Source organism: Cetorhinus maximus, chromosome 22 (genome assembly GCF_964194155.1).
Source record: "Cetorhinus maximus chromosome 22, sCetMax3.hap1.1, whole genome shotgun sequence".
Taxonomy (NCBI): domain Eukaryota; kingdom Metazoa; phylum Chordata; class Chondrichthyes; order Lamniformes; family Cetorhinidae; genus Cetorhinus; species Cetorhinus maximus.
The window spans coordinates 30,788,713-30,807,724 of NC_135900.1; the positions used below are offsets into that span (position 1 = coordinate 30,788,713).

Genomic DNA, 19,012 nt, shown 5'->3' on the forward strand with positions numbered 1-19,012 from the left:
CTGATACTCTGACTTTAATGTAATAGTGAATTGGAAACAACCTTGCTTAAACACTAAATCTGGTGTGTAAATGCACTCAAATGTTCATTTTTAAATCTGCCTTCTATAGCACATGTTCTATGGTTATAGGTCTTATTTACCTGTAATAAACCTGTATTGGTTTGAGTAATTGTGAATTTAAAATTATTAAGCACATATATTGGTATACAAGTTGTGCCCTTGAATGTACACATTTGAAGAACATCCTTGTGTTCATATCTCTCCTCCCTCCCTATCTCTGTAACCTCCTTTCAACCTACTTAAGTCTCCTCCCATCCTTCCTCATCTAACTCTAAATTATTCTTCCTCATATTCACCTAGACTCCCCTTAAATGATTCTACACTAGTCACCTTAACAAATCCCTGTAGTAGTGAGTTCCACATTCTCACCAAGCTCTTGCTAAAGAAGTTTCTTCTGAATTCACTACTTGATTTCATGGTTACTATCTTATATTGTTGATTTGCTCTTTTCCACAAGTTAAAGCACTTAGTGTCTATTTCAAAACCTTTCATAATTTTAAATACCTATATTGGATCATCCCGTGGCTTTCTCTTATCAAGGTGCATCCAAGGAGACTGAGTGAAGCTGCAGAGACACTGGCTATAATAGTCCAATCTTCCTTAGATACAGCATGGTGCCAGAGGACTGGAGAATTCAAATGTTTTACAGCCTTGTTCAAAAAAGGGTGTAAGGATAAACCCGGCAATTACAGGCTAGTCAGTTTAACCTCAGTGGCGGGAAAGCTTTTGGAAACAATAATCCAGAACAAAACTAACAGTCACTTGGGTAACTGTGAATTAAGTAAGGAAAGCCAGAATGGATTTATTAAACTCAAATCGTGTTTAACTAACTTGATTCAGTTTTTTTGATGAGGTAACACAGAGGGTTGCTGAGGATAACACAGTAGATATAGTGTATATGGAATTCCAAAAGACATTTATTAAAGTGCCATATAATAAGTTTGTCGGCAAAGTTGAGGCCCATGAAATAAAAGGAACAGTGGCAGCATGGATACAAAGTGGTAAATGGTTGCTTCATTAGACTGGATGGAGGTATAAAGTGGTGTGTCCCAGGGATCAGTACTAGGACCACTGCTTTTCTTGAGGTATGTTAATGACCAAGACTTGGGTGTACAGGGTACAATTTAAAAATTTGCAAATGATACAAAACTTTGATGTATTGTGAGCTGTGAAGAGGATAGTAATAGACTTCAGGAGGACATCAACAGGTTGGTGGAATGGGCAGACAAGTGGAAGATGAAATTTAATGCAGAGAAATATGAAGTGATAGTTTTAGTAGGGAGGATGAAAAGAGGCAATATGAAATAATGGCTGCAATTCTAAAGGGAGTACAGGATCAGAGGAACCTGGGGGTTTAGGTGCACAAATTGTTGAAGGTGGCAGGGTGGGTTGGAAAAGTGCTTAATAAGAGATATGGGATTCTGGGCTTTACAAGTAGAAGCATATAGTATAAAAGCCAAGGAGTAATGGTGAACTTTTATAAAACACTGGTTCAGCCTCAACTGGAGTATTATGTCCAATTCTGGACACCACGTTTTAGGAAGGATGTGAAAGCATTAGAGAGCATGAAGAAAAAATTTACGAGGCGTTCCAGGGAAGAGGAACTTCAGTTATGTGGATAGATTGGAGAAGCTGGGTTTGCTCATCTGAGAGAAGAGAAGGCTCAGAGGAGATTTGATAGACGTATTCAAAATCATGAGGTGTCTGGACAAAGATAGGGAGAAGCTTTTCCTGTTGGCTGAAGTGTCAAGAAGCAGAGGACGTCTATTTAAGGTGAAATGAGGCAAAACATTTTCAGGCAGCATTAGGTTAGGATGTGGAATGCATTGCCTGAGAGTGTGTTGGAAGCAGATTCAATCATAGCTATCCAGAGGGAATTGTATAATTATCTGAGGATAAAAAAATCTCAGGGCTATGGGAAAGGGCGGGAGATTGGGGCTGGCTTAGTTGCTCTTGCAGGGAGCCAGCATGGTCCGAAGGACCAAATGACTCCTTTTTATGCTGTAAGCATGCTATGATTCAATGAAGAGAAAAGAGATGCAATCTGTTCATCCCTTCCTGATCAGCATAACCTTGCATTTCTAGTGTCTTTGTAAATCTTTTAGCACCATATCTAGTATGTAGCCTCAATATCCTTTTTATAATGATCTTCCCGCCACCAATCAGATTTCACAGGGGCAACTGGGGAGCAGGAACCTAACCCTAACCGCCCATTGGCCAATGGCAGGCATTCAGTTGATGCTGTAAACTGGGTCTTTAATGGGATCTTGCACAACAATTTGAATTTTGTAGAAGGCACATGGGTCACAAAGCTTCAGCTGCTCGCCAGCTCAAATGAGGCAAGACAACAGAGGGAGGTGATTGTTGCATTTTGCTGAGAGACATTTAAACTGTGCAGAGTTTCCAAGCAGGGCTGCCATTGGAAGGGAGTGTACTTTAAAGGGATTGCTTGTGAAAAGACCACTGTGGAGGACAGTAACTAGAAGAATTTGTCCCAGGACCCTTGCAGAGAGTCCAGGCAAGGCAAGTTGGCTAACACCCATTGAGGGTTGAAGGCTGCAAAAAGAGATGTGTGCCGTGCAAAGAAAGGAAATTAATCACCCACATGGGAGTGAGCTGCCATGGGCAGAGGAACACTGGCAACATGACGCTGTGTTGGCACATATAAAGGGCAGATAGGGACAGTAAGACAGTTGAATGTTCGAAGAAGGCACTACCCAGTGCAAAGGATCTCCACACAACAGCTCTGCTTCATGGATTTGTTGGCGCACCAATGTTTCCAAAGACTCTGCTTATCAAGACAGGTCACTGCTGACCTATGTGGAATGCTGGAGGAGGCATTGAGGCCACTGTGACATGGTGTACAGTGACAGCCATTGCCTGTGGTAGTGAAGATGACCGTGGCACTCAACCTTTGGTTACAGGGTCATTCCAGGAATCTGCTGGGGTATATTTGTGGGATATCGCAATCAGCATCCAATCGTTGCATAAGGCAGGTGATGCCTTGCTTATGAGGGCAGGAGAATGCATAAGGTTTCGGACCAATAATGCAAGTCAGGATGAAGGGGGCACTGTGGCAGGATTCCCTCACATCCAGTGGGGTCGTAGACTGCACACGTGTAGCCATCAAGGTTCCCTCAGAGCAACTGGGCGCTTTTTTCAACAGAAAAGGGCTCCTCTCCCTCAATATGAACGTTGTGTGGAACCACTGCAAATGCATCCTGTGATTGAGCTCTAGGCTCCCAGGGAAACCCACCGCTCCCTCAACCACACTAATATCAGCTGAGATTTCTAATGCTGTCAGTGGACCAAAACTAGTCGACTCCTTGTGGATGACCTGGTGGCCTGCGATGCCACACTGTGACAAGGTCAGTGGCAATGGGAGAAACCCATCCCAGGTCCACCATCCATCCTTGCCCAAAAATTGCCAGCATCCGTTTTCATGGGCTCCAGCTCCATGCAACAGCATCCAGTCAAGGGTGGCTGGGAGACTAAGAATCACATGAAATGTTGAAGTAAGTTATAAAATCAATATTGAGGTGAACAAATCAAAGACCCATTTCCTCTCTGAGATAAAGGCATCAGCATGAAATCCCTTGTGCATTTACATGTTCTATTCTAGATGTTTCAACATTGTGCTTTCTCTGCAGCTGTAGCTGCTATAGGGATAACCTGCTGGCCTTACTACCCTTGTGGATGACCTCTGGGTTGCAGAGCCCTAAAGAGCCCTGGCGCAGGCTGGGTCACGTGCATTTCTACAGGGTAACCTCTGTCATCAAGGCTGAAAGCAAATATTCATATCACAGTCGGAGGGTCTGAGGGGCTGCTATCAAGGCTGGGGACACTTTGCGCAAAACCCCCATTGCCTTCGGCTATTTATCCCTTGATCTTCCATGGCACTCTTCAGCTTATCGTGGTTAGACTGACAACCGAACCATGCGTCCCTGAGTCATCACACCAACCCAGTGCTCAACACTGCTCAAGGCTGACGCCACACTGTGGAGTCTAGTGAATATTTCCTGCGTCCACTCTGGCCTACTGCATGTGGCTCTCCATGAGGATTGGCGCAGTCCCAGTGGAGGAGACCATGAGTTCATAAGCTAGGAGCATGTCACCTCTCATGTCATGGATGGATTCTCCATTGTCTGTGCATGGGAGTGAACAGCCTCTGGGAGCTCTGACCAATGACAACACATTTCCCACTGCTGTTCTATAAGCAGAAACTTTGCTGGTAACCCCTGAGGCTCAGCAACAGCGTGAAGCTGAATATTGCTGGGCCTATTCCTCACTCCTCCTTTGGAAACTGGCTGCACCTGTCACTTTCTGCTTCACCTGCTCCCAAGTGTGTTTTTGGTCACCAGTTGTTGACACCCATTCTTACTGCACATCAGGTCCCACCAGCCTGAAAGTTTCTGTGCTGGTTGAGGGTGCACTAGACTGACGTATGGTTCATCCTCAGATGGACCCTTTTCTCTTTGAGATATCCACTGCTCCCATTCCCTCTGCATTGCCACCTTCACAATTGGCCCTGCGAGGGAGATGAGCACAGTTAACACTATCCCTATACTTTCCCTTCTTCTGCCTATAAATGCTCCTGTGATTTGTGTGTTTATCATCAACTATAGAGGCATCGCTAACAAGACAACTAAGAAGGATTTGTATCCACAGCCATCACATATCTCAATCGTTCTAAGCTTCACGCCTCCGATGCCTATGCAACAGCCTGTCCTGCTACCCACCACCGCCCCCTCTCCCAGCCAATCTCCACCACCACCACCTCCAACTGCCTTATAGTTACAAGGAAGGACACACAACCACCTATACATCTCTTCTGTTACATTACGAGCTCTTTTCTCCCACAATGACATAAGAGGGTGTGTGAAACGACTCTCCTGCCCCTGTGATATTCATGAGGCTGCGTCATTTTCAATGACTGTCATTGCGGCACTGCAAGGCCTGCTGCATGCGTTTATCCATGCCTGGCTCTACATTAAAAGCTAATAGTTAGCAAGGTCCTCTGGTTTGATGGTACGCTCTATCTTGATGCACACATTAGTCCTTGTTGAGTCCCTGTGGTTGTCTATGTCACTGCATATGTCATGGCCACCATATTATACATGCAAGCCTGCCACCTTGCCATACCTCATTGGTTCATTGAAATGTTTCCATCCCATGATCCAGCAGCTGCTCACTTCTTTGGCCACCTCTAGCCAGGCCCTCTTCATAAGGCTGGCTGGCCTCCTCCTGTCCTCTATGGATAGTACATCTCTCTTTCCCCTCAACGCCTACAGGAGCACCACATGGGGTGTGTTACTGAAGCATGGAGTGGCACTTTCTTGTACTTGAGCCATCCCTCCACACACTGCATTGTGCTGCATCCTTTCTGCAGCCGTTTCTGAGTGCTGTCAGTATTAAGGCTGCAGATTGCCCTTTAAAGATGACAGCTGCATTTGCTGCCACTGCAACTACAGGAGGCAAACAAAGCAGTGAGTGTGGCGGGCGAGCAAAACATGGAGCGGGACGGGCGAGCAAAGCGTGGAGCGGGACGGGCGAGCAAAGCGTGGAGCGGGGCTGGCGAGCAAAGCGTGAAGCGGGGCTGGCGAGCAAAGCGTGAAGCGGGGCTGGCGAGCAAAGCGTGGAGCGGGACGGGCGAGCAAAGCGTGGAGCGGGACGGGCGAGCAAAGCGTGGAGCGGGACGGGCGAGCAAAGCGTGGAACGGGGCGATTGAGCAAAGCTCGAATGGGGCATTGAGCAAAGCGGCGAGCAAAGAAACCAAAGGTTGGGAGTGGGTCGGCAAGTGAGGTGAGCAAGTGGGTGCTGAGTGTTCAATGGGCGCGCAATGATAACATCAGTAGCACCACACATGCACCTAAGCGCAGAATCAGTGCCAGCTTCCTGTTCCAGGTGCACAATGATGACATCGGTGGCACCAACTTTCCTGTTTCATTGCAATGACAGGAGATACAGTGAAAGAAGACACCCTCAAGGTCTCTGGTGTCAATAACTGCTGCCCACCTCACTTTGTGGTCAGCTCCCCCATAGGCCTGCCATTTAAGTGGCCACGTTTCATAATGTATCTACAGAAGCTCCACCATCCATGTATGCAGGCGCACAACCCAGAAATGACCTCGATGTTGGGATTGCGAGCCAATTAGTAAAATGCAACAAAATGTTTCAGGTCAACAAACTTCAATCAGAACTGGAAAATGTTAGAGATAAACAGCTTTTACGCAAAATCACATGGTATTGAGACATAGAAGTAACAAGGCTTATGTGCTTGTCTCATTATCACCTTGTTTTGCCTTGATTCATCAGCACTTTATCCGTTTAATCACTTCTGTTCTTTTCCTGTCCTCTCTCCTTTTCCTGGCTCTTCCATCTTTGTTCTGATGGAAGGTCATCAACCTGAAACAGTAACTCTGTTTCTCTCTTCACAGATGCTGCCTAATGTGTTCAGGGTTTCCAACATGTTATGTTTTTATTATACAGAAGTTATTAGTACACTTTATTGTTGTGCTGGCAATTCCATATTTCCCATTTGCCTGTTTTTAGTTCACTAGACCAGTAAATGTTTCTGATGACCTGGACGATCTCACACAGTCTTCTGATACTGCTACAGATGGATCAGAATCCCCTAGTTCTGCTTATAGGAATACTCCACTGTTAATTGCACAGCTTGATGCAGAGGCAATAGGTAAGGAAGGTAAATCCAGAACTCCCACTCTCTTTCTCCCATTTTACTTTCAATTGGTGCCTTTTACTGTTTGTTTCAGCATTGTCTGCAAAACTAGCAAATGTTAGTTCTCAATTTTGTTTCTTCTGTAATTATAAAGAGGGTTTACAATAAGCCAGTAAGACTACATGTTGCCAACTTCAATTTTGACCTAAATTATGGGATTTTCTTAGAGACGAGATAAACTGTCACTTAGAAAGTCATGGATTGATCAGGGATAGTCAGCATGGTTTTGTTAGGGGAAGATCATGTCTTACTAACTTAATAGAATTTTTTGAGGAAGTAACAAGGAGGATTGAAGAGGGTAGTGCAGTGGATGTTGTCTACATGGATTTCAGTAAGGCATTTGACGAGGTCCCACATGGCAGACTGGTCAGGAAAGTGAGATCTCATGTGGCAGGTCGGATCCAAAATTGGCTCAGTGAAAGGAAATAAAGGGTAATGGTCAATGGATGTTTTTGCGAATGGAAATCGGTTTCCAGTGGTGTTCTACAGGGCTCAGCGTTGGGGCTGTTTGTTGTATATATTAATGATTTAGACTTAAATGTGGGAGGCATGATTGAGAAATTTGCAGATGACACAAAAATTGGCTGTGTAGTTGGTAGTGAAGAGGATAGCTGTCGACTCCAGAATGATGTCAATTGTTTGGTTGAGTGGACGGAGAAGTGGCAAATGGAATTCAATCCGGAAAAGTGTGAGGTAATGCATTTGGGGAGGGCAAACAAAGCAAGGGAATACTCAATAAACGGGAAGTTTATTGAGAGGGGTCGAGGAAGTGAGAGACCTTGGAGTGCATGTCCACAGGGCCTTGAAGGTGGCAGGACAGGTGGACAAAGTGGTAAAGAAAGAATATGGAGTGCTTTCCTTTATTAGCCGAGGTATTGAATACAAAAGCAGAGATGTAATGATGGAACCATATAAAACACTGTTAGGCCACAGCTGGTATTTTTGTGTACAGTTCTGGTCACCACATTACAGGAAGGACATAATTGATCTGGAGAGAGTGCAGAGGAGATTTACAAGAATGTTGCCAGGGCTTGAAAATTGCAGCTATGAGGAGAGATTGGATAGGCTAGCGTTGTTTTTCTTAAAACAGAGGAAGCTAAGGGGTGACCTAACTGAGGTGTACAAATTATGAGTGGCCTAGATAGGGTAGACAGGAAAGACTTGTTGCCCCTAGCTGAGGGGTCAATTACCAGGGGGCATAGATTTAAGGTGATTGGTAGAAGGGTTAGAGGGAACATGAGGAAAAGCTTTTTCACTCAGAGGGTGGTGGGCACCTGGAATTCACTGCCTAGGTTAGTGGTTGAGGCTGAAACGCTCAGCCCAGTTAAAAGGAGCCTGGATCTGCAACTGAAGTGTTGTAACCTACAAGGCTACAGTGCTGGAAAGTGGGATTAAAATGAGCAGCTAGTTTTTTTTTTCTTTGTTTGGCCGGTGCAAACACGATAGGCTGAATGGCCTTTTTCTGCACCGTAACTTTTCTATGGTTTATTGTAACTGAAAAATTAATATCACACAGGCAGGGTATGTAATAAGAATGCAAGAAATTATTGAACAAGAAGTCTGTTAATGTGTTGAACTTCAATGTTTTCACATTTTAATTCTGTAACTATCTGAGAAACCAATAAATGCAGTTTTGTACATGTATAAATTTGTTAATACTACTGTTTTAATGAATTGTATATTCTATCAAAATGGGTTACTTAAATAGTTGATTTTAATTTTTTTTTTCAATGACAGACTCCGTTAGTTTACTGAAAATCCAAAATCTGGTTCGTGAGTATGAACGAGCGGTTGAACGAGAAAAGAAGCGTTACGCCTTGCTTTCAGATAAAGTAAAATATCTGGAGAATGAGCGAAAAGAGCTCCACCAAGCACTGGATAAAACTAGAGAAACAAAATCCAAACTGGAGTGCCAGAAAATGGAGAGGGATACTGACTTTAACAGTGTCAAGTATGTTCTAGCATATATTATTTTAAAATATAATTTTCTATTTCTGATGGACCTAGATTAAATATTCATACATTTCCAAAACCAATGATTATAGCAAAGGTACAAAATTCAGCAATGTTAACTCTCTAAATTAGTGCCTTGGTAATCTTCTAGTAGACTTGTAAAGTATCATTCAGTGGGTGGGTGGAATTTGATCCAGGTAATGGTGGTGTGGGAGATGTGTCTCGTCTACTGGCTGGAGAGCTGGAACCCCATGTGGCCTCCTTGGGGAAGGCCCGCTGTACTCTAGGCTAATCAGGCACTTAAATGGCCAGCAGCAGGCCTTCTCTGGGATCAAGGGCCCCAGGGGTGAAAACCCCACGCCCCGAAGGCTGCCAGCAGGATCAAGGAGGAATCCAGGCCACACGTGAGTGAGGGCAGGATGAGGGTCATGGGATAGAGGTAGCAATAGGCAGGGGGTAGCTTTCAGTGACTGCCCCCTCCTTTCCAAAGCTGGGTGCTTCGATCAGACACTAAGTGCCTGACAACAAGGGACCTCCTCTGGTAGCCCGCAAGCAAACCCCTTCCTCTGGTAGCCCGCAAGCAAACCCCAAAAGGGTTTTCTTTGGGGCTCCCAGCACGGTGAGTCCCCTGACCGTCACTGATATTCCACCAGTGGGGTGAGTTGTGGCCCTAAAGTGAACATTAATTGTCAACTTAAGAGCCTCAATTGGCAATGGGTCGCCCATGAGCCATCCTGCCCCAGACTTAATCTGTAACCACCCCACCTCCCCCCCAAATCTGATTAAATGTGCGCCCCCACCCCCTACTTCCAAACTTGCCTCAGCAGAGGGCAATAAATTCAGCTCAATATGTGTCCTATTGTCATTAATTACTAAATACAGCTGATAGCTTTCACATTCGTCTTGATTTCATGCAAATTTGCATTCAAATTTAACCAGTTAATGCTATGTTTGTCATTAATTATAAAAGTTGACCATCTGGAAAAATATTTGCCACAAACGATATTTACTTTTTTTCTGTCTTTTGGAAGAAGCTGAAATTAATGGTAGATACGCATTACTGTAAATTTTTCATCCTTACAGGTTAATCAGTGGGCTGTTCAATATTGGTTTTGGCTACATGCACTCAATGCAATATGAAGATAGACATTTAAGAATCCACAGCCCCCCAGAAAAATAGTGCCCCATATGTAGCAAGTGTGCATCGAAAGCAGCAGTTTCCCATCCATTAATTTCAGTGGACAGAAAACACCATGATTTTCTGGTGCATACTCATTCTGTGCAAAGTAACTTAATGAGGATGAAGCATTATTCAAAATGCCTTTAAATCTATGAAAGCAGTTGCCTTTCATGACTTGACATCCCAAAGCATTTCACAGCTGATGAAGTTTGGTAATGAACCTGGGTATCAGTCAAACCAAAGTATAGAGGAAAAACAAACCTGTTATCTTGGCTCATTAGTAAGACCATAATATTCTCCAGTATTTGTAAAATGTTGTTTTGCAGAATAACATAATTTATGAAGCTTTTCAGTCACCCTTGCAGTGGAGTGGTAGTGAAACCAAAGTGGGATGTGGGACAGAAAGTTTTTTTTAAAAAAAGCTTAATTTGAGAAACTCTTGATGATATTCATGTTATATTGTACACAAAGAACCTGATTGAATTTACAAATTGTACGGGTAGTATTCTGCATCATGATGTTTTTACCTTAGGCCATTAATTTCTTTTGAAATAAAGATTTAGTCTGAAACAAGAAGAGGAGAACAGGAAGATTGCGGAAATGTTGTATGAAAAGAGCCGTGAACAACTCCAAAAAAAGGAATTGCAATACTGCGAGGAGCTGAAAGCAAAACAAGAGTTGGAACTGATAATTAGAAACATGGAGATGGAAAGGAAGTCACTGCTCAGCAATATAGAACAGGTTGTCAGACTTGTTTCATAGTAATGATGTGAGCTCATAAATTTTATCTCAGTGAAAAACATTTAAAGGTCCAAAGGATTTGCATACATATGAAAACTAAATTCTATTTTTTTCGCACTGGTACTAAAAATAATTCTTCTGAATGAGTTCTCTAACATTTTGTTATTTAAAGTTTTTAAAAATATGCCTTAGCTGTTGTATTTTACACAAGCCCCAGATTATGGTGCTGCCTTGATTCCTCCCCCACCCCAACCCATTCAGCTGCCTTTCCTGGACACAATGCTTTCCAACGTTTTAAGTGTCTCCATTTCAAAACTGGCTTCATCACCTCCCTTCTCTGCCTTCACAAAAACATTCTTAACCTAACTCTTTGGCAGTCTGCCATCAGGCAGTGGTTTGCACTTTGATGGTCAAACATCGTGGTATGCCTTGGGTGCCACACTCTGGTTTGGCAGTCTATGCTATATTTGCTGTGGTGGAAGACAGTGGGCTAAGAAGGTACAGAATTCGGGGAGACAGTGACGTAGTGGTAACATCACTGGACTAGTAATCCAGATATGCAGGCTAATCCTCTGAGAGCACAGGTTCAAATCCCACCATGACGGCTGATGGAATTTAAATTCAATTAATAAAAAGTTTGGAATTGAAAGTTAGTCTCAGTAATGGTGACCATGAAACTATCGTCGATTGTCGTAAAAACCCATCTGGTTCAGTAATGTCCTTTAGGGAAGGGAATGTGCTGTCCTTAACTGGTCTGGCCTACATAGGAAGCTAAGAAGCAGATTATAAAACAGGACCTCAAAGGTAGTAATCTCCAGATTACTTCCAGTGCCACGTGCTAGTGAGTATAGAAATAGGAGGTTAGTCCAGATGAATGCGTGCCTGGAGAGATGGTGCAAGAAGAAGGGCTTTAGATTTCTGGGACATTGGGACCGTTTCTGGGGGCAGTGGGAGCTGTACAAGGTGGACGGGTTGCACATGAACCGGAATGGGACCAACATCCTTGCGGGGAGATTTGCTAGTGCTGTTGGGGAGGATTTAAACTAACTTGGCAGGGGGGTGGAATCCTGAGAGGAGGTTCAGCACAGCCAAAATTAGAAGAGAGAACAGGTGAGATTGGAAGGCATAGAAATTATGGGGCAGTTAAGGCACAAGGGAGTTTGGCAAAGTTGGATGGTATTTATTTTAATGCAAGGAATCTGACGAATAAGGCAGATGAGTTGAGGGTACAAATTAACATATGGAAGTATGATGTCACTGCTGTCACAGAGACATGGTTGAGAGAGGGGCAGGATCGGCAGCTCAATATTCCAGGATATAGAGTCTTCAGGCGAGACAGTGAAGGAGGTAAAAGAGGAAGGGGTATCACAATATTGATCAAGGAATCAATTACAGCAATAAGGAGGGATGACATCTTAGAAGGCTCCTCAAATGAAGCCATAAGGGTAGAACTGAAAAACAAAAAAGGAGCAACCACATTGCTGGGACTGTAATATAGGCCCCCAAACAGTCCGAGAGAAATAGAAGAGCAGATATGTAGGCAAATTTCAGAGAAATGTAAAAATAATAGGGTAGTAATAGTGGGGGATTTCAACCTCCCAACATTAACTGGGTTAGTCATAGTGTGATAGGTTTAGAGGGAGCGGAATTCTTAAAATGCATCCAGGAGAGCTTTTTAAACCAGTACGTAGAAGGTCCTACAAGAAAGGGGGCGGCCCTGGACTTAATTTTAGGGAATGAAGCCAGGCAAGTGGCAGAAGTATCAGTGGGGGAACATTTTGCAGATAGTGATCATAACTCCATTAGATTCAAGGTTGTTATGGAAAAGGACAAGGTTGGGCCAGAAATCAGAGTTCTAAATTGGGGGAAGGCCGATTTTAATAAGATCAGATATGATTTGGCTAGACTGGACTAGGAGCAGCGACTTTTAGGTAAATCTCTGTCAGGGCAGTGGAACTCATTCAAGAAGGAAATAGGGAGAGTACAGGGCCAACATATTCCAGTAAAGATAAAGGGTGGGGCCAACAAATCCAGGGAACCCTGGATGTCGAGGGATATACAGGATTGGATAAAGAGAAAAATGGAGGCTTATGGCAGATACCAAGGGCTCAAAACAGCGGAAGCCCTAGAGGAGTATAGAATGTGCAGGGAGGAAAGTTAAAAAGGAAATTAGGAGAGCAAAAAGGGGGCATGAAAAAACATTGGCAGGTAAAATAAAGGAAAATCCAAAGTTATTTTACAAGTACATTTAAGAGTAAGAGGATAACTAGGGAAAGAGTAGGGCCCATTAAGAACCATAGTGGTAATTTGTGTGTGGAGCCAGAAGACATAGATAGGGTTCTAAATGAATATTTTTTGTCGGTGTTCACAAGTGAGAGGGACGATATGGGTATGGAAATCAGGCAAAAAGGGCTGTGATATAATTAAAGAAATTAGCATAGAAAGGGAGGAGATTCTAAGTGGTCTGGCAGGCTTAAAAGTAGATAAATCTCCAGGCCCAGATGAAATGTATCTCAGGTTGTTGAGTGAGGCAAGGGAGGAGATAGCAGGGGTGCTGGCAATAATTTTCAATGCCTCTCTGGCCACAGGAGAGGTGCCAGAGGACTGGAGGACAGCCAATGTGGTACAGTTATTCAAGAAGGGAGGAAGGGATAAACTAGGGGACTACAGGCCAGTCAGTCTAACCTCAATGGTGGGGAAACTATTGGAAGTAATTCTGAGGGAAAGAATTAATCTACACTTGGAGAGGCAGGGATTAATCAAGGACAGTCAGCAAGGTTTTGTTCAGGGGAGGTCATGTCTGACCAATTTGATTGAAATTTTCGAAGAGGTGACCAGGCGTGTAGATGAGGGCAATGCATTTGACGTAGTCTCCTTGGACTTCAGCAAGGCTTTTGATACAGTCTCACATGGGAGATTGATAACGAAGGTAAGAGCCCATGGAATCCAAGGCAATTTGGAAAATTGGATCCAGAATTGGCTGAGTGGCAGGAAGCAGAGGGTGATGGTCAAGGGGTGTTTTTGTGACTGGATGCCTGTGTCCAGTGGGGTTCCACAGGGATCGATGTTGGGTCCCTTGTTGTTTGTGGTATATAGAAACGATTTAGACTGAATGTAGCAGGGTTGATTAGTAAGTTTGCGGATGACATGAAGATTGGTGGGTTGTTAAATAGTCAGGAGGATAGCCTTAGATCGCAGGAGGATATAGATGGACTGGTCAGATGGGCTGATCAGTGACAAATGGAATTTAATCCGGATAAATGTGAGGTGATGCACTTGGGCAGGACAAACAAGGCACGGGAATACACAATGAGTGGTAGGACCCTGGGAAGTACCGAGGATCAGAGAGACCTTGGTGTGCATGTCCACTGGTCCCTTAAGGTAGCGGGACAGGTAAATAAGGTGGTTAAGAAGGCATATGGGATACTTGCCTTTATTAGCCGAGGCATAGAATATCACAACAGGGAGGTTTTGCTGGAACTATATAAAACGCTGGTTAGGCCACAGCTAGAGTACTGTATGCAGTTCTGGCATCCGCATTATAGGAAGGATGTGATTGCACTAGAGAGAGTGCAGAAGAGATTTACCAGGATGTTGCCTGGGCTGGAGAGTTTTAGTTATGAGGAGAGATTCGATAGACTGGGGTTATTTTCCCTGGAGCAGAGGAGATTGAGGGGGTGGGGATATGATTGAGGTGTATAAAATTATGAGGGGCATAGATAGGATAGGCAGGAAGGAACCTTTCCCCTTGGTGGAGGGATCAATAACCAGGAGGCATAGATTTAAGGTAAGGGGCAGGAGGTTTAGAGGGGATGTGAGGAAGAATTTTTTCACCCAGAGGGTGGTGGGAATCTGGAACTCACTGCTTGAAAGGGTGGTAGAGGCAGAAACCTTCATAACATTGAAGAAGTATTTGGATGTGCACTTGTAATGCCATGGCATACAAGGCTATGGGCCTAGTGCTGGAAAATGGGATTAGAATAGTTAGGTACTTGTTTGACTGGTGCAGACTCGACAGCCGAAGGGCCTTTTTCTGTGCTGTATGACTCTCTGACACATGACTCCAGATCCACAGCAATGTGGTTGACTCTTAACTGTCCTCTGAAATGGCCGAGCAAACCACTCAGTTCAAGGGCTGTTACGATGGGTAACAAATGCTGTCCTTGCCAGTGATGCCCATATCCCATGAAAGAAAAAAAGAAAAAAAAATTTGCTGCTCTGTTTTCTCTGTGCCCTCTTCTTGGTCAGCTGAACTTTCCATTACTCCATGCTTCTTTCAATCCCCCTTCCAAACAGTCAGCCTCCAGACACCACAGCTGTTGACAATTGTATCCCAATTGTCAATATCAACACCGCCATCTTCATATCTTACTTGCAGGTGGCCTTGCAGTGTAATTATTGGGCTTCCCACCAGTGGCCAGTTCATCATACAGAAGGTATTTCAGTATACAGCAGTTGTCCATCCAATGAACATGGCCAAGCCAGCCCAGACATTGTTGGCTTAGCAATGAGTGTATGCTCATGAAGTTAGCACACTTCAGGACCTCTGAGTTGGTGTCCTGCCAAGAGATGCCCAAAGATACATCTAACACAGTGAAGGTAGAAACTATTCAGCCTTTTCTTTTCCCTAGCATATGTTGTCCAGGTCTCACTACCGTAGGGAAGTGCACTGAGGATGCAGGCTTGGTAGACTCGCAGATTGGTATTCTCATTCACGTTGCTGTTTTTACACACACTCTTAAAACAGCTGTGTTGATTCAGCATCAAGTGACAGATTGTTGGTGATTGTGGAGCCGAGATATATGAAGTTATCAACAACCTCAAGCATCACATTGTCAATGCTGATTGAAGATGGTATAGCAACATCCTGCATTATGGCATTTGTCTTCCTGATGCTGATAGTCAAACCAAATTCTTTACAGGTATGAGGGAGTCTGTCCATATGTCGCTGAAGGTGTTCCTCAGTATGGAATGCTAGTGTCACATCTGTGTAGAGCACCACTGGACTTAGTGAACTTTTGGAGAGATAGGTGCAACACTGTCTTGAGTTTTACCCTAGAGAGAAGGTCACCAAAGAAACTGTAGACACCATAGAAAGCCTGCTTGTCATGGAAGAGTTGGATATCGAATACACAGTAAAGAAGCTTAGCAAAGCTGTCGATAAGCTTGCTATTGGCATAACTCCAGCTGCTGACATTATACCTCCTGAACTCAACAAGCACGGGAAACCGGCACCCCTGCAGCATCTGCATAAACTTCTCTTTCTCTCCTGAAGGCTGGTGGCAGTGTCCTGGATATGGATTATGCAAAAGTTGTGATCCTATACAAGGACAAGGGCGACTACAGTGATTGCATCTCCTTGCTGAGCATCATGGGAAATGTATTTGCCCATGTTTCCCTTGTCAGGTTCCAGATCTCGGCTAAACACATCTATCCTGAATCCCAGTGCGGTTTCAGAACTGGAAGCAGAGGCATACTATTTTAACTGTTGGAGAAAATTGGCTGCCTTCTGAAGCTGATCTCTTTCCCTGACAACATGATGGGTGATGTCAGCTATGATACAACATTGGAATCCTTTAAGATCCACAATGGGATGAAACAGGGTTGCATTCTGGCATCAGCACAGTTTGGAATATTCTTTTCTTTGCTACTGTCATATACCTTCAGTTCACCTACAGAGGGTGTCTGCTTGCAAACCAGAACTGGCAAAGCTTATGGCGCCTGAAGTCCAAGGCTAAATCTAATTCGTCCTACCTAACCTTTCTTCTCTAAAAGCCATGAGTACATAGCCATCTCCAGCTCCGTGGCCATGTCTTCCACACCTCCCCATATGATCTATTTATTTGAAAGTGGCCATTGCCTTAAAAGCTAAATAATTTAATGTTTTCTTTTAAGAAATTGTTTTTTTTCTTAAATCAGTGCTTAGCATTAGGTGATGCTCATGCTAAGGCAGACTGTTTACTCCCACCCCTCTCAATTGCTGCTCAGTATGTGTTGTAATCTCCCTCCAAGTAACTTCACTTCCTTGATGAACCAGCACTGCTCTCCTCTTGCTGCAATATCAAAAAAGATTGAGGATCTTTTTTGGACGATAAAGCTATTCTAGCCTCTCTATGCCTCGAAACTATCACATGTATATTAATGGGCCAGTTATATAGAATGAAAGAGCCAGAATATCCTTGCCTTGCAGCCACCCTTCCAAAATCTCTTGCAGTACTGACAAGCTGTAGGAAGCATTTGAACTGTTGGAGCAGGGAATGCTGAAAGGCAACCCTGAGGCATGTTGATAAGTACTCACCTGTGAAGTGTCATATATTTCTATGTTGAAGGTACCATGTAAATGCAGTGAATGAAATCCTAGGTTTCCAACATGAACTGCTTTTCAGTGCTACTTGAGTAGTGCATAGCAATGCACAGATTGCACTGTAATAGGAGCCTGTACCATTTGATCCTGAAATTTGATTAGTTTTAATTGTAGAAAATTTAAAATAGTCCATGATATGAGACTCATTAATTGTGACAGGTAAAAGCATTCAACGAAGTGTTATGATCCCCGTAGAGACTGTTAATGTTTAAAGAGAAATTCAAAATCCCCGTTATTTACTGAAAGAATGAAGCCACAAGTGTCCACAGTTTAAACAAATGATTTTACAATACACGACTCAAAAACAGCAAACATTACTAACTAAACACTATCTTAGGTTATCAATTATATTTTACAATAAAAGATACTAAACACAATCAATTATATTTTACAATCAAAAAAATACTAAACTTTAAAACTGAAATCCTCAACTGAACATTTCCCTTTCTGCTTTGACAACCCTCCAGAAAGTCTTTGACTACTAATCAGGCTCTTGAAGGTTCCTTCGCTTCCTGGGACCAAGCCAAAATGCCACAGCTCTCAGGAATTCATTTTGATTCTTCTCCGTGTTCCTGCTATCCTCCGAGATATGAATTTTCTTGGGGTCCTTCCACTAGTCTCCAGCTAAGTGACCCTTTACCACTGTTTAAGCACCACATAATTGTGGACACTGAAGCTCAAGCATGGGCTTCACTGCACTCTTGCTTAGTGACTGCAACTCAGAAATAAGCCTGATTTCTGATGGCCCTTTCGCTTCTACAGCTGCCTTACAGCTCTTGGCACTTCTCTCTGTCTCTGCCTCTCTCTTTCTCTCCGTCTGTTCCCAAGCTGAACTGCTTGTCTCTTGGCAAAACACACACGGATAAAAATGCAAATTAACTATCTTTTACCTTTAAAACAGCCCCTTTGATTCTGAGGTTCATGAACACACAAATAATTTATATCTCTAATGCCTCTCTCCAGACTCCTGGTTCTACCTAGGAATTCCCTCATTTACAAAGTTTGCTGGTAGCTTCTTTGATCTGGGAACCACATGAATAACCCAAATCCTTTGTTGAAATAACTGTAAACCTCCTGTCCCTACTAAAAGCTCAAAGATGGGTCATCCATTGTTTAAGTTTTCTCCCTTCTAATTCTGATATTAAATGAACATGTTGTAATAACTGTTTGAATTGCACTTACTTCAGGGTTGTTTATCAGTTTTACTATCAGCTGTTTACCATTGACTTGACTTTTGGCACTTTAATCCCCAACCTAAAAGTTATATTCTTAAAATTAAAAGTTATACTTCTAAAACACATGAATTATAGAAACAAATATTCACAACAGAAGTAAATCTTGTTCAGTGCTTGCTCAAAGGGCACGTGGCCAAAAAAATTAGACTGAATCCTATTTAAATTACTAATTCTGAAGTAATTCAATTGTTTTAACAAAATATTAATTAAACTTCATTTAATATGTTTAGCTTAATGAAGAACAAAATGAATTACAGAAGCAGTTCAACCAGGAACAAGCTGTGCATAAAGAAATCCTTAACAACCATCTGCACAGACAGCGTGAGATAGAAGAGGAAGACAAGAAAACAGTAAAAAATGTAGAGGTATATGAGCACAAAACTAGCTGCAAATGCAGCATGCTTTGGGCAGTGATGATTTATTTTGCTGAATATTGAACTATTTACTTTTTTGTGAACGTTAATGCGCATCCAGTGAAAAATCTGAAAGTGGTGAGAAAAATCATGTTCTACTTGTGGAGCATCTGAAAACAACCTTGTGCTGCAGGTTAACAAATGCAAATTTAGTAGAAACCTTAATTTTAACATTATGGATTGAACTTCAATGAACCAAATGGGACAAGTATTATTTTTCCCTTTAAAAAGCAAGCCACTGTTACCTTCTGCAGAGTGTTTCAAAATGTAGAATAATTTTGCTTTCTTCATTGTTTTCTTGAAAGTTTTGGCAAAAGTTAGCATAGC

The 19,012-nt window shown here is 43.0% G+C and overlaps 1 protein-coding gene across 11 annotated transcripts in view; it reads left to right on the top strand.

The window, feature by feature from the left end:
* ankrd26 (ankyrin repeat domain 26) overlaps positions 1–19,012 on the top strand; it is a 193,824-nt gene that overhangs the window by 97,059 nt on the left and 77,753 nt on the right. For 7 of the 11 annotated variants that reach the window (XR_013580202.1, XM_078568012.1, XM_078568015.1 and 4 more), the window contains 4 exons: positions 6,613–6,763; positions 8,537–8,750; positions 10,490–10,673; positions 18,503–18,637. Coding sequence is in view for 10 of the 11 variants with exons in the window: in XM_078568012.1 (XP_078424138.1) it covers positions 6,613–6,763; positions 8,537–8,750; positions 10,490–10,673; positions 18,503–18,637 (684 nt within the window). In the remaining variant the exon portion in view is untranslated. The remainder of the gene's footprint in view (positions 1–6,612; positions 6,764–8,536; positions 8,751–10,489; positions 10,674–18,502; positions 18,638–19,012) is intronic. The other 4 variants (XM_078568013.1, XM_078568016.1, XM_078568018.1 and 1 more) reach the window with 1 other exon arrangement.